The 22,566-nt window shown below is 64.0% G+C and overlaps 2 protein-coding genes across 9 annotated transcripts in view; one reads left to right on the top strand and one right to left on the bottom strand.

The window, feature by feature from the left end:
* The window catches only part of AATK (apoptosis associated tyrosine kinase), a 34,560-nt gene extending 22,850 nt beyond the window's left edge, over positions 1-11,710 (top strand). For 3 of the 5 annotated variants that reach the window (XM_081029634.1, XM_081029637.1, XM_081029635.1), the window contains 11 exons: positions 1,042-1,121; positions 1,579-1,697; positions 1,883-1,970; positions 2,698-2,831; positions 4,032-4,116; positions 4,199-4,320; positions 5,811-5,960; positions 6,380-8,987; positions 9,099-9,246; positions 9,399-9,584; positions 10,601-11,710. In XM_081029634.1, the coding sequence (XP_080885760.1) occupies positions 1,042-1,121; positions 1,579-1,697; positions 1,883-1,970; positions 2,698-2,831; positions 4,032-4,116; positions 4,199-4,320; positions 5,811-5,960; positions 6,380-8,987; positions 9,099-9,246; positions 9,399-9,584; positions 10,601-10,641 (3,761 nt within the window). In that variant the 3' untranslated portion in view covers positions 10,642-11,710. Of the gene's footprint in view, positions 1-1,041; positions 1,122-1,578; positions 1,698-1,882; positions 1,971-2,697; positions 2,832-4,031; positions 4,117-4,198; positions 4,321-5,810; positions 5,961-6,379; positions 8,988-9,098; positions 9,247-9,398; positions 9,585-9,857; positions 10,510-10,600 lie in introns of all 5 variants that reach the window. The other 2 variants (XR_013992040.1, XM_081029636.1) reach the window with 2 other exon arrangements.
* A 1,112-nt stretch (positions 11,711-12,822) lies between these two features.
* Positions 12,823-22,566, bottom strand: part of BAIAP2 (BAR/IMD domain containing adaptor protein 2) — a 65,446-nt gene continuing 55,702 nt past the window's right edge. Inside the window, exons 11-16 of one of the 4 annotated variants that reach the window (XR_013991934.1) lie at positions 22,047-22,115; positions 21,192-21,354; positions 19,940-19,974; positions 17,430-17,475; positions 13,210-13,257; positions 12,823-13,117 (exon numbers count right to left, since the gene is read on the bottom strand). Coding sequence is in view for 3 of the 4 variants with exons in the window: in XM_081028697.1 (XP_080884823.1) it covers positions 13,188-13,257; positions 19,940-19,974; positions 21,192-21,354; positions 22,047-22,115 (337 nt within the window). In the remaining variant the exon portion in view is untranslated. Of the gene's footprint in view, positions 13,258-17,429; positions 17,476-17,722; positions 19,250-19,939; positions 19,975-21,191; positions 21,355-22,046; positions 22,116-22,566 lie in introns of those variants that run through there. The other 3 variants (XM_081028698.1, XM_081028697.1, XM_081028699.1) reach the window with 3 other exon arrangements.

Genomic DNA, 22,566 nt, shown 5'->3' with positions numbered 1-22,566 from the left:
GAGCGATTGCCTGTTTTCTCCATTTTTGCAGCTCTGGTCTGTTTTCTGCAAGGTTCCCTGCTTCCAGGGAGGGGGAGAGATTTCGGTGACGCTGGGAGGGCAGCCCACCCGGAGGTCAAGGGTTAAGAACCTGGGCAGCAAGTTCACCCTCCAGAGTGAGGGGAGGATGGCCCAGCCAGGCCCAGTCTCCAGGCCCCCCAGCCCAGCTCTGTGGGCACTGCCCCTTGGGCAGACCCCAGCACCTCCAACCCTGGCCCACCCTGCCTCCGGCAGCTGAGAGGCAAACTTTCCTGTCGGGCTGGCAGTTGGATGCTCCCACCTCCATCACTGCCCCTATGGCCACTGTCAGGACACCTGAGCCTGCTCTGGGAGACCCCAGGCCAGAGAGGGGGGCCAGCAGTCTGGGGCCCCGGGGGAGTACTCAGGGATCTGCTCAGCATCAAGGTCAGCATTCCCTGGGCCCTCCGGGCAGTTGGCGTGGGAGCAGAATTTGGGGAATCCCTCGGGCACAAGAGGGCATGAATGGCCTCTGCAGCCTGGCCCTCCCCCCCCCGCTGACCTCACCCAGGGGGCCTGCAGGAGAATGAGCCCAGTGTGTCCCGTGCGGGGCAGTGCCAAGCAGTCCCCAACAAAGGAGCCTTTGGCGTGCCTGGCGCTGGAATGTCAGCCTGCGGCAGGGGTGAGGGGACAGGCCACTCCAGTGCCCTCCTCCCTGTGGCCTCGGCCCCCGCCACACTGCATTGCCTGAGCACCAGTCCAGCTCTAGGCCCTGCTGTCCCAGCCCGACTCGTCCCGGTGGCTCGGGCACAGCCTCCCCAGACCCACCCAGAAAAATGCCCGGAAGCAACTTGCAGGTCCATGGCTCCCCCCGGCGGCAGGCGCCCTGCTTCTGATGGCTGCCCCCAGGTATGGCCGAGCTCTGGGGGGCTTAGGCTCCCCAGAACAGGTCAGGCAGGTAGCCCTTCAAGACGCCTGATGAGGGAAAATAGGCGCGGTGGTCTAGGCTGAGCTGAGGTCTCTGAGCCCCCTGCCCTGTTACAGTACAGCTGCTCAAGGCCACAGACCTGGGCCGGCACAGCCTCCTGTACCTGGAGGAGATTGGCCACGGCTGGTTCGGGAAGGTGAGTTACTGACCTCAGGGTGGGGGAGGGGCTGGCATCGCGGGCCCCTTTTTCGCCTGGGAGGTGGAGGGGCAGGTACAGAGCTACTTCTCCTGGAAACTGCTCCAGCACTCCGGACCCCTCTCCAGGTCTCCACCCTGCTGGGCCCCTTCCTGGGGAGCTTGGGGTCTGCAGTCCCTTCTCAGCTATCCTGTGATCAGATGCTGGAAGGTGCCTCCGAGAGGGCTGGGGGCGGGAACACGGAGCAGCCTCTTGCTCCTGGCTTCTCCCTGAGCCTGGGCGCCATCCCTCTTCCTCACTGTGGACCCCCAGAGAGTGCCGAGAACAGCGATGACGGACAATATTACAGCCAGGAGGGTTCACCAGGGAGGGGTCCAGAACCCATTTTGCAGATGAGTAAGGTGAGGTACAGAAAGAGCAGTGCCTTATCCAGGGTGGGTGATGTGCTCCCCCACAGGTGTTCCTGGGAGAGGTGAGCTCGGGCATCATCAGCACTCAGGTGGTGGTGAAGGAGCTGAAGGCCAGTGCCAGCGTGCATGAGCAGGTGCAGTTCCTGGAGGAGGCGCAGCCCTACAGGTGGGTGGCACCTGGCCCAGGTGCGGCTGGAGGAAGTGGGTGATGGGCTGAGCCAGGAGGTGGGGGCTGTGCTGGGCACTGGGGCTCTGTAATCCAAGGCAAGGTCTGTGCCATACCCCCTCCTCCCAGACCCTCCCACCCCTCCTGCCCATGTGAGTCAGGGGGCAGTCTGTTGGCTCCCACAGGGCCCTACAGCATGGCAACCTGCTCCAGTGCCTGGCCCAGTGCACAGAGGTGACACCCTACCTGCTGGTGATGGAGTTCTGCCCCATGGTAAGTCCCACCCTCCTTGGCCCCCCAGCCCGTCTGCCCCGAGCTTCTATCCAGGACAGGGATTTGGGCCCTGCCTCTCCACAGAGACCACTGTGCTGAGCTGCGGACCTCTTGCCCCACTCTGGGTCTCTCCCATTCCCCCCTAAAGTGGGATGGGGGGTCCTGCCCCACCATTTCCCAGAGGCAACTGTGCTTGAAACTTCCCCCAGGGCCCCTGCCCGCACACGCAGCTCCCGCCCTGAGCTGAGCTGCCTGCCCACACGGAGGCGCCCTCGGCAGACACGGGTCTCTGAAGACCAGGCCCCACTATCTGCTTTCTGGGCTCTTGGCCATAGCCTTGACCTTGGGGCTTCCCCAGGACAGCTGGGCCCTCCCTGGGGCTAGGCAACGTCAGCAGGTTAGGGAGTTGCCCCGACCCTCTGATCACCTCTCTGGGTTCTGTCCTGGCTCGATGTCGCTGCTTGTGTGGCCCGTCTGCTGGCCGTCAGCGAGGCTGCAGTGGTCTGGACAGTGGCTGTGTCCCTACTGGCCCCACAGGGCTGCCTGGGTCTGCGGGTGTGCTTTGGACCAGTCGTCTTACAGCGATAGCCCCTGGGGGGGGGGCACCTGTTAGCAGGACCCGGTTCCCCCAGCAGGCTCTGTGTGGGGAGGGGGCTGAGAGGGGCCAGGCCTAGGGCTGGCGGTGCCCACTCCTCACCGGCAGGTGACGGTGCTACCCTCTTGGCAGGGGGACCTCAAGGGCTACCTTCGGAGCTGCCAGGTGACGGAGTCCATGGCGCCTGACCCCCTCACCCTGCAGCGCATGGCCTGCGAGCTGGCCTGTGGGGTCCTGCACCTGCATCGCAACAACTACGTACATAGGTGAGGGGCGGGGTGGGGCTGGGGGCTCTGGGGGGGGCTGTGTGAGGCTGGGGCTTGGGGCTCACCTGCCTTCAGCCCCTAGGGGCCACCGGGAAAGGACTGAACAGTACGGGCAGGAGGGGTGGATAGCTGCTCTGTAGGACGGTGAAGTGAAGTGACACACACTGTCCAGCTGGCCTGGGCAGGCACACAGAGCCTGAGGCCTGTCCTCTGTCCCAGAGCTGGTCAGCGCCGCCCGGTGGCACCGTGTCCGCCCCTGCTCTCCTATCTCCCTTAGGCCGGGGGGAAGGACGGCTCTGTCCTGCCTCCTGCCCTGGCCCCTGAAGTTGGAAAGATGGGCCAGGGTGCGCAGCGTAGGGGGACGTGCCGGAAGAAGTGGCGATGGACGTGGCCCCGCAAGCCCCCGATGCCGCACGGGCCGTCCTCTCCAACAATATCCTGGTGCTGAGTGATGACACACGCAACTCCAGCATCAGTGATTTTGTTGAAGAGGGCAGCTGCCAGCCTCCCGACGTGCCGGCCGTGCCCACCCAGCCCCGAGTGCCCACACGCCCCCTAGGTGCATAGGAGCACTACGGCGGATGTGGGCTGACCCCACGATTGCCCCAGTGCCCTATGCCCAGACACCCGGCAGGCAGGCAGGGGAGAAGCCGGCAGCCAAGGCTGGCCTCTGGATGGGAGGTGGGGTGGGGGTAACCACACTGCTGGAGATGGGCACTCCACACCCCGCCCTGGGGACCTTCTGGGGAGCTGCGGTGATGGTGGGGACAGTGAGCAGGAGAAAGACTGCAGTGTCCCTGGGCTGGCTGGCCCCCGAGGGACCAGCAGGGACCAGCAGGACACCAGTCAGCAGGCTGGTGTCCTAGGAGAAATGGGGAGTGAGTGGGCTGCGGTTGGGAGGGGTTCCAGTGGCTGCTGTGCCACACTTCTACTGAGGGCCCCGGAATGTTCTAGATTTCTCTGGGCCTCACTTTCCTCATCTGTGTTGTAGAGTTTGAGGCCCGGTCCAGAGGACGCTCCGAAGTGTCCAGTCCTGGGCGAGGGGCCCAGGCTCTAAGTGGGGAGGTTGGGCAGCCTCTTCAATGCCCCTTCTTGCCCACCCACTAAGCTGAGCCCAAGACGGCCCCGGCGACAGGCGGTTCAGCCCCTCTGCCCTGGACACGCCAGCACGGCTGGCTGACCATCCCTTCTGCCCCTCAGTGACCTGGCCCTGAGGAACTGCCTGCTCACGGCCGACCTGACGGTGAAGATCGGCGACTACGGCCTGTCTCATGGCAAATACAGGGTAAGTGGGCTGGGCAGCGCCGGGCGGGAGGGCAGGGAGGCTGCCGGGGCCCTGGCAGTGATGCTGCCCCACGTGTCCACAGGAGGACTACTTTGTGACGGCCGACCAGCTGTGGGTGCCGCTGCGCTGGATCGCGCCCGAGCTGGTGGACGAGGTACACAGCAACCTGCTGGTGGTGGACCAGACCAAGGCGAGCAACGTGTGGTGAGTGGGTCCTGCGTGCTGCCCCGAGTCTCGGCCCAAGGGCCGCCAGCTCTGTCCCACCTGCTGCTGCCAGACCTCTCGCTGCCCTGCTCTGAGGGGGTGTCCTGTGAGCACACGGGGCCTACAGGCCCGCCGGGTGCCAGGGGACTGACTCCCACCTACCCGCCGTTTCCTGCATTGAGGGGATGTGGGCAGGCTGCTAAAAGAAAGGCTGTGAGTGAGGACATGCTGGTCTGTCCCACCTCACCACTCTTTCGGAGCTGGCCAAACAAGCCCCAAGGGAGGTTACAGGGGTGCGGGGGTCACCTGTAGCTGCTGGGGCCAGCGGTCCACAGTGGCTGGGCTGGCGGCGTCTGTGGAGGACCCACAGGCCGATGCCCACAGACATGGTGGTGAGAGCGTGCATTCAGGTTGGAGAGCCCTGTGGGAGTGACCACAGGCTGGACTGACGAGTGGGGCGGGGGGCCTCACGAAGTACCTGTTCCCATGCAGAGGGGCTGGTAGGGACTGGGGATCGCACGACTGCAGTCTGGAAGCACCGAGCCAGGCAGTGTGGGCATTCAGACCCAGTGTCGCAGCCCTGGAAGGCCTGGGCCCGAGCTAGGGTGAGAATAACGGCATGGACTTCCACAGGCTGTGAGAGACGTCTCTCCATGGTGGTCCGGTCCCTGGCCTTGACCAGCCTCTGCCTCCCCCTCTGGCCTCCTCGCAGCCTCCAGGCCTTGGTCTGGCCTCCCCTGTTCCTGATGAACCCTCAGAGCCTGGATCCAGGGACCAGCTCCCCTTACTGAGCTTACCCCTGGCCCTCCCCTGTGCCATTGAACCATGCTCCCATCGTGGGCACTATCCCCTCTGATCCTCAGCTGCCCATCCAGCTGACCCTCCTTGCCTGCCCACCCTCCTACACGCTGGCTGGGGTCCCCTAGATGGTTCTGGCCCAGGCCATCATGACTTCTCCATTGGCAAATCGGCTCTGTCCCTCCCACCCCGAACCTCCCGGGACAGTCCTGTGTCCCAAGGGGCTGGGTGAAGCTGTTGCCCACCAGAAGGAAGCCAGCTGCCTCCTTCCAGCACCGCGTGCTCTGGACGCCCCTGCCTGTTCTCCTGGCCGCCCACTGGCCCGAGACGTCCCTAGACTCACCCCTTCCTGTCTTGTGCACCTCGTCCTCCGCTGGTGACTGGCAGGACCGGGAGCTTTGCCAGGGTGGCTCCTATACCTGGTCGTGCCTGGTCTTTACCATGGCAAGAGAATGAATGAATGCACACACGAATGGAGTTGGCTTTGTTAAGGCCAGTTTGCTTTTATTTGTCTAGGAACCCTGGGCATGGGCTTGGGCCTGGCTGGGTGGCACGTCCTGCCGGCCTTTGGGAGGGGCATCCCTGAGAAGCTGGTGTGGACAGGAGCTGCCCCTTGTCCCATGCTCCAAGATCCTGTGCAGCTGTGCCATGCCGACCGTGCCAGCCTCTTCTGATAGCCATTGCCCCTGCAGGTCCCTGGGCGTGACCATCTGGGAGCTCTTCGAGCTGGGCGCACAGCCCTACCCCCAGCACTCCGACCGGCAGGTGCTGGCCTATGCCGTCCGGGAGCAGCAGCTCAAACTGCCCAAGCCCCAGCTGCAGCTGACCCTGTCTGACCGCTGGTGAGGGCCCCGGCATGCCGGGCTGAGGCAAAGGGGTGCTCTGAGTCCTTGGGGCAGGACCTCCTGGGTTTCCAGTTCCCCCTGGCCGGCAGTGAGCTCTGGGTCCCACCCTGTGCCCAAAGGACACCGGCCTCCTTACCTAAAGCACAAACTCGCCTGCAGGCAGGGCAGGGTGGCTTAAAGGAAAAGTGCTCCACGCACTACTGGCTCCCAAACCGCTGAGCCCACCGCGGGAGATTTGGGGTCTCCTTTCCTTAAGGAGGAGATTCCTTTAACCTGACCTGGAGGGATGTTGAATGTGAGGAGGGGACCCCACACTCTCATGTTGAGGGCAGACGGGCTCTTCCCTACAGGGCCTGGGGGCCTGGGGGTCGGCCCCTGCCGGTGGGCAGGACTGAGCCCCGCCTCCCTCCCCGCAGGTATGAGGTCATGCAGTTCTGCTGGCTGCAGCCGGAGCAGCGCCCCACGGCGGAGGAGGTGCACCTGCTGCTCTCCTACCTGTGCGCCGAGGGCACCCCCGAGGCGGAGGAGGACTTCGAGCTGCGCTGGCGCTCGCTGCGGCCTGGTGGCGGCGGCCCAGGGCCCGGGCCGGGGGCGGCCTGCCTGGCACTGGGGGGCGCGGGCGAGCTTGCCGCCGCCTCGTCCTTCCCACTGCTGGAGCAGTTCACGGGCGACAGCTTCCACGCGGACTGCGACGACGTGCTGACGGTGACCGAGACGAGCCGCGGACTCAACTTCGAGTACAAATGGGAGGCGGGCCGCGGTGCGGAGGGCTTCCCGCCGCCGGGAGGCGCGCCGAGCCCGGGCCACACTGCAGGGCACCTGCAGGAGCTCTGCGCCCCCGACGGCGCGCCCCCGGGCGTGGTGCCGGTGCTCAGCGCGCACAGCCCCTCGGTCGGTAGCGAGTACTTCATCCGCCTGGAGGAGCCCGCGCCCGTCGCGGGCCACGACCTGGACTGCGCCGGCTGCGCCCCCAGTCCCCTTGCCGCAGCCCTGACCTCCCAGGGCAGCGACCGCAATGAGGACTCTGACGGCAGCGCCGCCACCTCGCTGGCTATGGAGCCACTGCTGGGCCAGGCGCCACCCTCCACCAGCCCCTGCGACCACTACCCACGCAGGAGTGTCACTCAGGACCCGCCCCGCCTCGCGCGCCCTCCCTCTCCCAAGGCCCTGATGCTGGCAGAACCCGGAGTGGAGGACACTGATTGGGGTGTGGTCACCTTCTGCCCTCCCTTCTTTGAGGACCCGTTGGCCACGTCCCCCTCTGGGACTGCAGGGGCCCAGCGGTCCCTGGGCAAGGAGGAGGAGCCAGGGGAGGCTGAGGCCCGCAGGGCTGCCCAGCAGAGACACTGGAGCTCCAACATGTCTGCCAACAACAACAGTGGCAGCCGCGCTCCGGAGTCCTGGGATCCAGGCGACGCAGGCGGCTACCTGGACAGCTGCCCCGGCAGGAAGCAGACTCTACCGGCTGTCCCTGAGCTGGGCCACCCTCTGGCCCCAGAGGACCCCAGAGAGCCTCTCCTTGGGCCAGAGGGGGCCTCTTTCGGCTGGAAGCCGGGTCTCTGCCTTGGCCTCCCCCATCTGGGTCCTGCTGAGGGCCTAGCACCTGCCACCAGCCTGGTCACATCCCCCTGGACAGAGGCAGCCGCAAGTGGGGGCAACAGCCCTCAGACAGAGCCCAGGCTTCTGGAGGAGGCTGAGGGCTCTGCTGGACCCCAACTGCCCCTTCCATCCATCCCATCCCCATCCCAAGAGGGAGCCCCGCTTCCCACTGAGGAGGCCAGCGCTCCCACCGCCCTGCCTGCCTTGCCCACACCTGCCAGCAGCTGGGCAACTGCCAAGGAGATAGCCCAAACCCTGGACAGCGGCAGCAGCTTCCTGGAGCTGGAGGCGCAAGGCAGTGAGGATGAGGACACCACAGAGGCCACTTCCGGTGTCTTCACCGACTTGTCCAGTGATGGCCCGCAGGCCGAGAAGCTGGACGTGCTGCCAGCCTTCCGCTCCCTGCAGAAGCAGGTGGGAACCCCCGACTCCCTGGACTCACTGGACATCCCGTCCTCAGCTAGCGATGGTGGCTGTGAGGTCCTCAGCCCATCAATGGTTGGCACCTCTGGAGGGCAGCCCAAAGCCCTGGACAGCGGCTATGACACGGAGAACTACGAGTCCCCTGAGTTTGTGCTCAAGGAGACGCACGAGCCATGTGAGCCAGAAGTTTTCGGAGAGCTGGCCTCAGAGAGTGAGAGCCCTGGGGCCGAGTGTCGGCTCTCTGCCTCCCTCAGCAGCTTCAGCGAGAAGAACCCCTACCGTGACTCAGCCTACTTCTCGGACCTGGACACGGAGCCCGAGACCCCTGTGGGCCCAGAGCTGCATCTGGAGGGCCGGCAGAGCTCTGGGCTTCAGCCTGTACAGCCCTCCTCTGAGTCTGGGGTGTCTGGAGAGGCACGGAGCCCGGGCCCCGGGGAGGTGCCACCGCTGCCGTCGTGGGAGGACTCTTGCCCTGAGCCTCGCGCCTTCTCCACAGGCCCCAGGCCGGAGCCTCTCTGGCCCCAAGGCCCAGCCCAGGTGCCTCCAGCGTCCAGGCCTGGGCGTTCCAAGACTTTCCTGCTGACCCCGGTCCCACCGAACTCAGACAGCCACGGGCCTGAGCTCCAGGAGGCCCAGGGACTGCTGTCAGCCCTGCAGGAACGGACAGGGGGCCCGGGCACCCCCAGATCCCCACTCTGCCTGGCCCTGCCAGGACTCCCCACCGCCCCGGAGGGCCGGCAGGAGGACGACGAGGAGGAGAGCGAGGACAGCGACGAGTCGGACGAGGAGCTCCGCTGCTACAGCGTCCAGGAGCCGAGCGAGGAGAGCGAGGAGGAGGCGCCGCCCGTGCCCGTGGTGGTGGCGGAGAGTCAGAGCGCGCGCAACCTGCGCAGCCTGCTCAAGATGCCCAGCCTGCTGTCCCAGGCCTTCTGCGAGGACCTGGAGCGTAAGAAGAAAGCTGTGTCCTTCTTCGACGACGTTACCGTCTACCTCTTCGACCAGGTGTGCGGCCGCCCTGGGCTCTGCGCGCGGGGGAGGGCACCCGGCGGGACTGAAAGCGGTGGGAGTGGCCTCTCCCGGCCGCCGGAGTCACGTGCTGCTCTGACCCTCCAGGAAAGCCCCACCCGGGAGCTTGGGGAGCCCTTCCCGGGCGCCAAGGAGTCGCCCCCCGCGCTCCTGGCAGGCAGCCCCAGCTCCCCCAGCGTCCCCTGCCGGCCGCGACGCGCTGAAGGATCTCCCGATGGCTTCGCGGTGGAACCGGGTGAGCTGGGGGCGGGGCTACGCTAGTGGGCGTGGCTTGCAGGGGCGGGGCCGGGACACTGCGATTTCCTGGGCGGGCGGGGCCTGTGACGCCACGGGTGGGCTGGGCCGGCCCCCGTCCGCGGCCGCGAGTGACCACCAAGCGGTTTGCAGGCCGACGGTTCGAGTGGGACGACGGCTTACCGCTGACGCCGTCCCAGCAGCCCGCCCTGGCCACCCCCACCGCGCCCTCCAAGGCGGCCGCGCCCCGCCACTTCTCGCGCTTCACCGTCTCGCCTGCACCTGCGTCCCGCTTCTCTATCACGCAGGTCTCCGACTCGGACGCCGGGTCCGTGGGAGGTGAGGCTGCGGCAGAACTGGCGGGAGGCAACACCACATCGGGATAATAGAGTGGGTGGCCGGGAGGGGCAGCTGCTGGGTGCCCAGGCTCTGCGTTATTTCTAGTCTTCTGTACAAGTTGTTTTCAGATGGGGAAACTGAGGCTGGCAGAGGTCGGGTCACGCCAGGCCTGTCTGTCCTGGCCACCTTGGCCGAGGCCTTGCCTCCCTGTCTTCTGGGCTGAGACTGGATGCTGCCTGGCCCTCAGGTCTCACCCTCTTCTCGCTCTTCCAGAGGCCCAGGCTGGACACTGAAGACCCCTCACCCTGCTCTCTGCCTGACCATAGCCTCCCCAAACTGTCCCAGCCCCTGCTGGCGTGCCTCATCCACTGTCTGCACCCTCCGCTCCCTGCTGGCTCCGGTCCCCCCGCACATTTCAGATCTGATGGCCCTTGCCCAGTGGCACCAGTGGTGGTGGCTCAGGTGCCTGGTAGGGCCCTGCTCGGGTCTTAGCTCACCCCTCCCTCCATGCTGCACACCTGTCAGCCTCAGACCAGGTTGGGTGTCCTCCACCTCCCCAGTTCTTTCGAGTCTGCTCAGCTTCCCTGAGAGCCCCCCAGATGCCTCCGGGTCATCTTGTCCCCCAAGCCAACCCAGCCCCTTCCCTGCTACCCTTGGTCTGTCCCTGGCACAGTGTGTCCTGAATGGACGTCTGAATACACGAGAAGGTCTCCAGGAGGCGAGTGTGTGACCTTGGCCAGCCAGGTCCTGTCTAGGCCTCACTTTCCCCACCTGTGAGAGGAGGACTCAAGAGGGCACGTTGAGCTTTGTTGGGCCCAGAGGACAGACCCTGGCCCGGGCCTGGGCCCTGGTGATGCAGTGGGAGAAGTGGGCCTAGCGCCCACCAGGCAGAGCTGCTGCAGCCCTGGCTGGTCAGTGGCCCTAGGTAGGGATGGAGGCCAGGTGGGCGTCCTGGGGGAGGGGCTCCGGCAATCCCCGACGTCTCCCCTAACACTCATGTGGCACCTGTTTGCCAGGCCCGGCAGGAGGTGCTGGGAGCAGCTGTAAAGAAGCTTGAGGCCCAGGTGTTCCCCCTCTGGAGCCGCTGCCTGTCCTGCTCCAGGCAGCAGCAAGGATGGTAACCGAGAGTGAGTGGAGTATGGTTCTGGCGGTGGTCAGCAGCAGCTTCCAGCACCTTGATGCCCCACGCAGTGCCCTGGACAGGAGCGGCCATGCACACCAGCTCGGTTGCTGCCCTGGGGGCAGGATACATCCTGGACACTCGGGTCTGCTGCTATGCCCCAGGCCTGGTGGCATCTCACCATGCAGCTGCTCCCTCTGCCCTGGCCACTGCTGTCAGACTGCTTGGCCTGAGGCCAGGGGACCTGCTCGTGGCTGGGGGGCTCCCACGCCCCTGCCCACTGGCTCCCGTGTTGCACTGCAGAATGCTGTGTCTCCACCCCGGGTGAGAGAATGGGCACAGGCCTCTCCCTGCCCCCTTGGCTCCTTCCGCCTTGTTCTGGGTTTGCTCAGTGCAAGAGGACCCCAGGCTCGGGGGCCCCACCACCCTTACCTCAAAGTCTGTGGCTGTATTTCCCTTACTGACTCAGCTAGACCCAGAAGCTTTCCTTCCCCATGGGATCTGGGGCGGCTCCTGCCTGGGTCACGCTCCTGGAACCAAGGTGGGCAGCACGAAAGATGGGGGGGCTTTCAGGCTACACTCCTGCTGACACAGCCCTGTTCTAGAGGTGCCCGCTGCTGGCTGGTGTGGGCAGCATCGCTCTGCAGGGCACTGCCCAGCGTGGCCCAGCTGCCAAAGGATAGTGGGGGTTGCCCCCATGATCAGTGTCAGGGCGCCTGCCAGCAGGGAAGGGGACTTGGGAAGGGGTGGAGCTGGGAGGGGGTGGGGGCAGGGAGCAGCACAGGGGATATTTTTGTAACCGCTATTGTCAGAGCAAATGGAAATGGGACGGTCTTCAGTTACTGTTGCCAAAGAGATGTAAGTTTATTGTTGCTTTGGGAGTGTGGGTGGGGACTCATTTGGGTTTGTGTTTTTGTTTCTTATTAGTTTGAGGCTTAGGATGCTGGTGCAATGATTTTCTCGTTCTTTGTTTTTTTTAAGAGAAATCAAGCTAAGACAAAAAAGCCTTCACGCCAAGCGTGTTGTTTTCTTTCGGGGTTTGCAGATAGAGCCTTGGGCAAGAGGGGGCATGGCTGTGCTGGGGTGGAGACCCAGCTGCCAGCTCTGTCTGGGGGGCACAGTCCCTCCTGACCGTGGGGCAGAGAGAGGGTGGGGGCTGCAGGAGGGAGGCTGACCCTTTCCCCACTGTCCCTGAACACCTTGGTGAAGGGACAGTAACCTGGGTCATAATGTGCCCAGGTGGGGTCTGCCCAGAGCAGAGGGGGACTGATCCCTGCAGCCCCCTCTTCCTGCCCTGTGCTTAGCCCTGCCTAGGTAAGGGTGAGGAGGGGCCACAGACCTCTCCAGAAGCCCTTCCCCACGTCCTTCTGGAGGCCCTCAGCCCAAGGGGGCACTGGTGAGCTGGGAGGCAGGAGCGCTCTGCGGAGTTGGGGCTTCTGTGCACCCCACCCCAAGCATCTGCCCTACATCCCCGCCTCCCCACACGGCCCATTGCCAGCTTCTGTGAGCTGCCAGGCCTGTGTGCCCGCCGGGACCCCCTGCCCCTGACCTCTGCTTCCTGTCCTGGGGTATGGGCAGGCTGCAGGCAGTGCAGGGGTCCAGGACCCCTCCTTGGAGGGCCTGGGAGGAGTGAGTGCTGCCTGGACCTTCTCTCCAGGTACAGACTGCTGTCACCACCACTGGCCACCAGGGTTGTATTTCAGCCACAAATGTCCAATAGCATGGATCCAATAATAGAGTTTCTGAAATCGGGTATTTCAGCTAAAATATGGAAGTGGCTGAGGTGGGCCCACCCAGGAATCCCGTGGCAGGAACCCCTCCCCCACCAATGGCACACAGCTCAGAGGCCCAGGCCCTACCATCTACCCCCAGAGAGGAGAGCTGGGGGCCCCAGCAGCCAGTTCTGGATGTGAATGGGGCTTGAGCAGGGTGGAATGGGGATGGAGAAGCCCCCCAAAACTGCTAGCAGGAGTGGGGAGGCCCTGCAGAGCCCCAACCAAGGGCCTGCCAGGAAGTTAACTGCTCTTCATAAATTCATTTTCTTCCAAAGAAGGATGGCAGGGCCCCCTCCGGCACCCCAGGTCTCCTACCCGAAGGCTGACACATCACAGCTGGGCATAGGTGGGACAGTCTGTTTATTGACCAGGCACTTAGGAGCTACGCGTAGCGTGGGAGCTGGGCTCCCCTTCCAGCCACCAGCTGACAATGCCCCTCCTGCTCCCGCTGGGCTCCCCGGCCCCCAGCCCAGCCAGCAGGTCCCGGCTCCGGCCAGCCGCCTTGTGTTCTCCTCGGCCATGGCCCCAAGATGCCTTGTCCACAGGAACAGCCAGGGTCCAGCCCAGACTTAGGTGGGGGCAGCGTCGGCAGGTGAAGGGTATGGAAGGAGAACATTCTCTAAAGGGGGCTGTGCAGACTGTAACAAAAGAGCTTACATGTGGCGTGGGGGAGGAAGGGCCTGGTGGGCAGTGGCTGCAGATGTGCTGTCAGCTGAGGAGGGGGGCAGACCTGTCATTGGTCACTGTCGGCTTCAGGTGGACGCTGGTGAAGGGATTCCTGAGGAGACGAGAGAAAGAAACAGTTAACAGTGTGTGAGGGCTGCTGTGCCACCAGCCGTGCACATGGCACCATCCAGGACACCGAGGGCCCAGCCTCTGGGCTCAGCGCAGGGGGGCAACAGAGGCTGCTGGGAGAGAGAGGGAGGGGCAGCACCTGCAAGGCCAGCTGACCCTCAATGCACCGCTTTCTGCCACCCCCACGTGGAACCGTCAACCTTCCCTGGCAAGGTGGACGGGAGTGGGTAGGAGCCCCACTGCCCCTCCACATCTGCCTTGGGGCTGGAAGGCAGCTCTTTCTCAGTCCCCAGTGGGTCCGAATCTGAGTCTGGGGAGGCAGCCACCCACAAGGCCGAATGGCCCAGCTGCTGTCCTCCCGGGAGCAGGAGCTGAGCCCGTCTGCAGGGACAAGCCTTTTGACACACATGGACAGCTCAGCAGCCCACACAGCCCGGCCCATGCATCCCGGGGTCGGCCTTGGCCCGCTCCACGCTGACACGACAGACACAAGGCGCACGCACACTGGCAGCAATGGGGCTGGCAGGGGGGATGCCCATGGCCCCCTGCAGAGGGGCTGCCACCTCCCCGGTGAGGGGTCAGCCACCCATCACCGCAGGGGAGCCACACTCCCGTGTATGCCCGAGACCACGGCTGACTGACAGACGGACTGGCCAGACAGGAGGCTGAAATGGAACGAGATGAGCACGAGGGCCAGTGCTGGGCCCTCACAGAGCCTGTTCTCAGAGTCCCTGCCACGTGGGGATGGCACAGGACAACACGCTGGGGGACGTCAGGCAGCCCCAGGGATGACAGCACAACGGCACGTAGGACACAGAGGGCTCGGCATGGACGGGACCACACTCCTGGCGAAGCGCTCGGCTCTGGAGCCGTTACCTGGGCAGGAGGCGCCTCTGGCACAGCTGGGCCGGCGTCCACAGGAGCTGAGTGGGCGGGCAGGCGCTCCGTCCAGCGCCCAGGAGGAGAGCACGTGGGGTGGAGGCAATGCCCTGTGCTTTCCTGAGGACTTGGGGTTTTCTAAAATGCTGAGACACTTTGGCCCGAGTTTTTAAAAGGATAAACTACTGGAGGAAGCTGGTCATCAAACACGGCTTCTGCGGCTCCGAGATGACACCTGAGAGTCGCTTACTGACACCTCCTGGTGCCGAGCTCCATGGCCCGGGATGAAAGGCTGCTTCCGGCCCGTGTGGGGTCTCAGGCTCTGTGCACTTGGGGCCTCTCTTTGGCTCTGATCCGTGCAGACGAGCTTCAGCCAAGCCGGCCACAAGCAGTGGCCACCTAGAGGTTCCCAAGGCCAGGTCTACCATGACCAGTGACAGTCTCGTCTGTGCCCTGGCTGCCGCCTCAACTAGACAGCAATTCTAGAGCGGGCCTCTGTGCCCTCGGCTGTCCCCAGTCAGGGTCAAGGCGGGAGGTCCTGGGCTCTGGAAACAGGGCAGGTTTGTCCACCTAGATTTGGGGACTGAGCAGAGGAAGGGGTGCAGACCCTGCACCCACAGAAGCGGGGGGCTCCTGTGCTGAGCACAGCCTGGGCAGAGTGGCTGGTTTGGGCAGCCACACCATGCTCCTGCCTGACACACCCGAATTCTCATCAGAAAGGGTCACTGGTAAACGGCATCATCAGCCGGGGCCGCAGAGGGAGCTGCAGGGCCAGAAAAGCCTCACCCTGAGGGTATCTGGCCACTGACCCAACTCTCCTTGTCTTCTCCCCCAAATGGGGGCCGTGGAGCGCACTGGTCCACATGGCAGGTTCTGAGGGAGTGGGCGGCAGCTGTGAACAGTCCAGGCCCCCAGAACCACTCTCTCCCACAGCCCCTGGGAGCCCAGGCCAGAAACTCCAGTGGGCAGGGCACTCCCACCCTCAGCACCAGAGGAAGGGCACAGCCGCCTCAGGTACTTATACTTTCTGGAACGTTCTTTCTTCTGTGAAAGAACAGCCTTATGAGCTACTCTGGAGAGGGCGCCTGTGTGACCCCAGGTGTCACCTCTGTTAACACAGAGGTGACAAAACAGAGAAGACTGGGACCCAAGGCCCTCTGCAGAGTCTCCCGTCCTGCGGACATGGGTCACTGCCAGGAGCAGGCGCCAGGCCAGGTCTCCTGCCAGCAGCACTGTTGGCGGACGATTGACGACAAACCAACACACAAGACAAGCTTGCCTGGTGCCGGCACAGAGCATGGCGCCCAGAGCAGAGTGCCTTCAAGTCGGGGACTGTCCGGGCTCTTCTCGCCGGTGGGGGCTCCGAGGGCACAGCTCTGTCCCTCACTGAGAGCCGCCCCCCCCCCCCCAGTCAGGGAGTCCTGAGCAGGGAGGGGTGTGGCCGCCGCGGTTTGACACAGAGAATGGATTTCCACTTACGGCGCAGAGCAGGCCTGAAGTCCCCAGAGGGGCTGAGGAGGCACGAGCCGGACCCTCCCCGGGAGGACGGTGGGCACGGACCTCAGGGCACTGCAGTGCTGCAGGGCAGCGCTCAGGGACGCCGCAGCACGGGCGGCCCGCGCCCCACCCACGCCTGCAGTCGGCAGCTTTCAATTCCAGTCTCGGGAAACGCACGTGGCTGCAGGCACGAGGGGATTCTCTGTGACTACTCTCTGCGTCCACCACGTGAACAAGAAACAGTAGTTCCCACAACAGTCATGTCTGCAGGTGCGGCTTCCTTCTTGGGCTGAGCCCCGATCACAGAGGGAGCCAAGAGGGTGATTGGTGCAGAGGTGTCCACTTTCTCTTGAACTTTCTCCTCCTCAAACCTAAATGGTTCTTCCACAGCTTCAGAATATCGGCCCTTCTGGAACGGAGTCATTCTCATCCTCAGCCCTCTATTCCCGGCAAAAACTCGGGCAAAGCTGGGCAGGGTCCCTCAACCCACCAGATGTGGCTTTGGACACTGCACCCTCAGTTGAATTATCGAGCCAGGTGCCTGTGTGGCGGGAAACTGGCTGGTGGCGCGTGCTGCGTGCTCCTGGGCTGAGGTGTCCTCTGCGCCCAGGTCTACCCTCGAGCAAGTGATGTGGTCCCCGAGGCTTCGGTCCTTCCGGCATCTCCCATGGCGAGGACAGCTCAGAGGGACCACAGGGGCAGCACAGGTGGAGCCTGCACAGCTCAGGTGGGAGATGCAGGCCCCTCAGAGAGGAACCTAGAGGCAGGAGGGGACTGACCCAGGGTGGGCCACTGCTGAGCCAGAGTCAAAGGCGCGTTTACCCTGTTCCCAGGCTTCGGGAGCATTTGTCTCCAGAACTTTCCAGAACTCACACTGCAACTCACAAGACAAAGGAGGGACACAGCGAGTGCCTAGATTGGCTGGGATGGTCTGGCTGCCCGCCAGGAGGGTGGCAGCACCAAATGCCCAGTGGAGTGAAGTGATCACTGTCCTTTATAAAGGATCATGGCACCAGCTGCATAGGGTAACCTCTGTGATTGGGTGGGGGCGCATGGCAGCAGCGCGGGGCTCTCTCATCTGCTGGCTGCTGGAGCTTGCTTTCCGAGGACGGAAGGGACCGTCACCAGGAGGAGTTCGGAGGCTGGCGAGGGCACCTGGGCGTGGCAGCCGAGGGCCTGGTCTGGAGAGTCTGGCACAGACTCTTGGAGCCACATGGGGCAGAGGCCAGACGAGCCAGGCAGAGCAGGCAGCCAGGCAGCGGCATCCACCTGCCCCCAGCTCAGATGTGGCTGCAGCACTCACCTGGCACAGCCGCAGAGCTGCTCCCAGGTCCCACCCTGGTCTCCCCAGGCCCCTTGGGGCTGCAACCCAAGAGCTGGCCAGGCAGGGCTCAGACCCCTCCCCCCACACACACACACGGGCTGGTCCGAAGGGACACTCAGCCAGAGCAGCTGATCACTGGTTCCACCCTGATTGTGGCCGAAGCGCCCAGCAGAGGTAGGACAGAAACCCAGAAAGAGGGCCAGGCCAGACCCACACCCAGCAGTGGAGGGGGGTGCCGTGGAGGGCGGCGAGCAGAGTGGTGGGTCAGCCCCACAAGCTTCCCGAAAAAGGAAATCCGTGAGTTCCAGGAGCGATCCAGGGGAAGCAAAGGCCAGGAGCCCCGAGCAAAGCGCGCTGGCTGACCCCCGGGCCCCACCGTGCTGGCAGGGCTGAGGCCAGAGGGGCTCCAGAGCCGCTGAACGCAGACTGACCAGCACAAATAAATGGGCACTTACTAACTCTAGACGGGCAGCTCAAAATCTGGCCACTTCCACATCAGTGCTGCAAGGAAACACAAGGCTGTTGGTGCTGGTGTGGGTGGCAGTGGGGTCTGAGGACTCTGAGGGGACACCAGGGGCTGGAGCACATGGCCAGGAGCACGGGACACCAGCCACAGGGCAGAGCTGACTCTCTGGCTCCACCCAGGCGGGGGCCGCAGCAGGCGCCCCTCGGAGCGCAGTGTGGGCAGGTGCTGCGTGCACGCCGGGGTACATGCAGGGGCGGGAAGGAGGCGCCACACCCAGCTCAATGCAATAAATAAAACTTTTATTCAAACAACTGCAGCACAGGGCACAATTCAGATTTAAAAAAAAAAAGAAAAGAGGAAAGGAAACAGGAAAAATATCTTCAGCACTTTACATCTTCGTGGGTCTACATTCATCCACTGAGCATGGAATCCCCTGGATTTGAGATCTGTTACCAAAATGAGAACAGCAGCACAGAAGACCCCTTTGACACAGGTCCACATTCTGGCTTTGTTTTCTCCTTAAATATAAAACAGGTCTGTGTCTTGCGCTCCTTCTCTCAGAAGCACCACCAGCCATGTCCTAGTCCGCGGGCGGGTGGGTTTTAATAAATCACATCAGAAAAGGGGCGTCTATAGCTTCGGGGGCTGCCCCCTGCTCACTTCCCAGATTCAGGGCATGAAGAGGCAGTGCCAGTAACCCCTGAGTCCAGCGTGTTTCTTTCTGAATTCACCAAGACACACAGAAAGACGAGAGCGTTTGGGGGGGTGGGCAGGGGCTGCCTGCTCCCTGGGCAGCAGGCGAGTGGGCGGAGTGCCGGCACCGCCCTCCCCGGGCCTGGCCACACCTGTGCCCTGTGCTGCCAGGTGGCCTGGACTCCTTCACAAGCTGGTTAAAGGGCCGATTTCCAGAATGTGGGGTGGGAGGGGGGTATCTCTGGAGGTCTTTGGAATGTCCGTGTGCGGCCGGGCAGTGCCTGCTCCTGACTCCCTCCCTGCCAGTGCACTGTATGAGGTCACCATGCCTGAAAATGACGCCTGTGCTCTGGTCTCTCTACACCGTCCACCAGCGTCCACGGAGAAGGAAGCCCTCAGGAGCCTGGCCCAGAGGCGCGGGCAGGGCTTGGGTCACGGCCTCCCTCACAGGAGCGGCCAGCTTCCTCAGGAGGCCCTGAGTGGGGTGCGGCCCTCGGACAGGCGCCCGTGGGGCCGTGAGCCTCTTGGAGGCCCCAGTGCGTTCCCTCTTCTGACACAGACGCCAGCGTGCGCCGGGGGAAGTCAGATGCAGAAAAAACAGTACGTACACCGGAGTCCATGCATATCTGTTTTTGTTTTCAGGAAAAAAAATGTCCTTTTCCTGTTTTTCAGCGTTTTGGTTGTTTTTTTGTTTGTTTGTTTTGTTTTTGTTTTTTTTAAGATTTTTCTTTTTCTTCAAACTTTAGAGCTGGCTCGCGGTGAGCCTTCAAAAAGGGACAGTGTGTTATGAACGCAGCCGACGGGGAGCAGAGGCGAGGACGCCCACCTGCGCTGTCCGCTGGCAGGTCCTACCGGGCGGGACACGCGGGATGGGGGCGCGTACACACGGGAGCATTAATGGGGCAGCACCATGGACCCTGGGGATCACAGAGTCTGGGGTCACCAACCAAAAGGCAGGAGGGGCAGGTAGGAAAGAAAATGACCCAAGAACAGACCAACGAGAGCTGAGGAGAAAACCGGTGGAGACCAGACAGATGGGGGGGGCGGTAGCTCTTCCGAGCAGTGGCTGCCCGTGGTCAGCGTCCTCACACTGTGGACACCAGCGTGCCGCTGCCGCTGTGAAACAAAGCACAGGACAGCTGCCGGCCGCACGCCTCCCGACGGCAGGCTTTCCAGCAGCTCAGGGGCGGCTGGCCACCTGGCCAGCTGGCCCCGGGGGAGGGTGACAGACGCCCCGGAGCCAGGATGAGAAGGCAGACTCCAGGGAGGGGACAGGCACAGGGGGCAGCAGCCGCTGCCTGTCCGTGCTAGCCTGGACTGGTTCTGGGGAGACGAGCCGGGGAGGGTGGACCCCCTCCTGGCCGACAGTGGACGAGCCAAGAAGGAGGAGCATGGCCGCTAAAGAACGAGGTGGGGGGCTCCTGCAGTGGCCGTGGGCTGGGAAAGAATGGGAGCCCAGAATGGCCGGGTAGCCACAGCCTAGAAGGGCTCATGCAGAAATGCCTGAGAGTGCAGACAGCTCCAGGAGGGGCCGTTTCCCACCCGGTGATGGCCCAGGACCCTGGGCCATTGACTTAGGACAGAGCATCCTGTCCGAAGGGCCTGCCCCTCAGACGCCTGGGGGGCTTTAGGGCGGGGGACAGAAAACGGGTACACAGGCCTCATGCGTTCTGACATGGAGTGGAATCTGCACTGTCTCCAGCCAGGCGCCCAGGGAGCAAGCCTGCGGGGCCGCCCCAGACCAGCATTCCAAGGGACCGCTCCCCATTGCCCACAGTTCCCCAAAACAACTCAGCAAGCCCTTACCTGCTCACGGCCCGTGCCCCGTAGTCATCCAGACCCTGGGGAGGAAACGCAGAACAGGTCAGCCGGGGGGTCCCAGAGGGTGAGGCAGGGCTGCAGGGCAGGGGCTGGCTGGCCAGGTGCCTCTCCTGACCTCAATGTGTGCAGTGCAGCCTGCTGCCAAGGGCACAGAGGGACCCTGCCCCCCAACAGCAGTGACCCCCCAAATTCATGGGACACCTCGTCCGACCAGCAACCGACTGTGGATTGTGTGACCTCACACTCATGGAGCACCAAGGGTGCTGAACCCCTAACACACACGTCTCCTGCGGCAGGTGGGCAGGGGTCCTCAAAGCACCACAGGTGGGAACGCACCTGCAGGTCAGGGAGGAGAGCACCTGAGCAGGTGAGGTTGGCACTAGCTGGCACTTTCAGGTCAGGTACAGGGGCTCCCCAGGAACCCAAACCAGTGATGTTGGAGGAGAGGGGGCGACCTACAGGTGGCTGACGGAGCCGACGTGGGGAGGACAGTGACAGCGATGGTCACCGGCAGGCCTGCCCCAAGCAATCCTGGGCTGGCCACCTGGGCAGATTGTCCCTGAGCCCCCAGACCCCAGCTGCAACTTCCTGGCCCCGGGGAAAGTGCCTGCGCCCCAGGAGAGGAACCCCCAGGCGTGGGGCCGGGGTCTGCTTAGCTGCCATGACTCTGCCCACCTGGCCTGGCCCCAGGGCCCTTTAGGGGGGTTGGGGAGGCCCTCCTCAGCTCTCTCAGCACCAGAACTGAACCCAGAGACCAGGAAGTGAGAGCAGGGAGCAGTGGTCAGACCCCTCCTGGCCTGGGCATTTCGGCCACAAGGCCTGGGCAGGGCTGATGGGACCAGAGCATCTCATTGCCCAGCAGGCGGGCCCTGTGACCCTGAGGCGCCACGCCTCCCCAGGCTGGGTCAGTCCTCGCTGAATGTCCCAGCCTGGAGTTGCAGCACCCGGCTCCACACTTGGACCCGTGATTGAAGAGCCCTACAGCTCTCAGGGAGAGACTCCTGGGCATTAGGTCCTCCATGGTGCCCAGGCTCCTCCCGAGAGGCAGCGTCCACAGCAGGGTCAGAGCCAGTGACACCCCAGCCCGAGGGCAGGGCAGCAGGGGGGCCGCGTGCCTTCTCCGGCATCCTGAGTGTGCGGAGGGCAGTGGTCCATAGGTGGCCATAGCCAGGTGCAGACAAGAGGCCCAGCCCTGAGCCCGGCAGACCGTGGGGACCAGGGCCCATCCCTTGCTCACCTGGGAGAAGGCGGGCACGGCCACGCTGTAGGGCCGCTGCTTGAAGGTGCTGGCCGTCTGTGTGGGGAAGGCTCGAGACGACGTGCCATAGTCGGGGGGCGGTAGTGCCAGGTCGTCCTTGTCCAGGAGATTGCCAGTGCTGCTGCTCTTCCCTTGCTGGAGGCTGTGGGACGGGGACAAGGGACAGTGCTCAGGCAGGGCCAGGCCCCACTGCCCCCACACCTCACTTGGCCCCTCAAGGATGGGGTGACAAGAAGTTTCTGTCAGGGGCCTGGGTGGCAGGCACATTGGCCCTGGGGCCCCCTCCCTTGGAACTGGGCATGAAGGTGTGCGAGGAGGGCAGTCCGGAAGGCTTGGTGGGGCTGGGTCCTACAGCGATCCCACCTTCCGCTGCTGCTCAGCCCCTCTGCAGCCCCAGCAGCCAGTCTACTGCTCTCCTGAAGGCCAGGAGGGTCTGGGGGACTCGTGGGAGGTGGCTGGGGTTCCCCCTGCATACCCTGCCTGCAGGAGATGGCAGCAGGGGTATGCGCCAGGACCCAGCATGGGGCAAGGAGAGCCCCCACCCCAATGGGCCAGTGAACAGGGCTGCCCCACACAGCACCCGGTGACCCCCCCAGGGATAGCAGACCCCCTCACAAAGCATCTCCACACCCATGAACCCCAGGGCCTCAAATGTGTAGCACGCTGGGCTGTGGGGGCAGCTCTGCTAGGAGAGAGAAGGGACTGGAAGCCCAGCAGAGCTCTTTGTGCCCAGAGAGCTTGGGGCTGTTCTGAGAGGCGCCTGTCCACAGCGCCCATTGTCACCTGAGCCCCTCTCCAGGGCTAAGGGCCAACCACCCAAGTCAGCACTCTCACCTCATGTGTAACCTGTCGCTGCCGTCGCTGTCCAGGACTCTGGTGTAGGAGAAGGGAAACCAGCCTCGCCTGCAACAGACGGCCCAGGTGAGTGTGTGCTGGGGCCCCAACCCACCGCTTCCTTGGCCCGGCTGTGTGTGTGTGGAGGGGGCGTATGTGGGTATTCCAGGGAGACCAGGGGACGGCAGCCTGCACCCCAACTGTACATCGGCTCTGAGCTGCCCCATCATGGATGGGGGCTGCCTTCACTGGGAGGCTGGGGACCCCGGCTGAGCTCCTGCTGCTTCCACAGGAGGCCTGGTTTCTGGGCTCAGTCCCAAGTGGTCACGTGAGCCATGGCGCCAACACCAGAGGAGGTGCCAGGGGGGGAGGCAGGTGTGAATTTGGGAACAGAGGCATCCCACCAGGGTCCCTGCTCTCAGCTCCTCCCAGCGTGGCGGCTGCCTGAGGCCAGAGCAAGCTGCCCTCCAGCCTGGTTAGGGCAGACAAGTGTCAGAGCTGATTCTGCTCCAGTGGGGTC

Source organism: Rhinolophus hipposideros, assembly GCF_964194185.1.
Source record: "Rhinolophus hipposideros genome assembly, chromosome: 20".
NCBI classification, from domain to species: domain Eukaryota; kingdom Metazoa; phylum Chordata; class Mammalia; order Chiroptera; family Rhinolophidae; genus Rhinolophus; species Rhinolophus hipposideros.
Note: the sequence above shows the minus strand (reverse complement) of the source record. Positions and strands in the feature narration are given on the sequence as shown.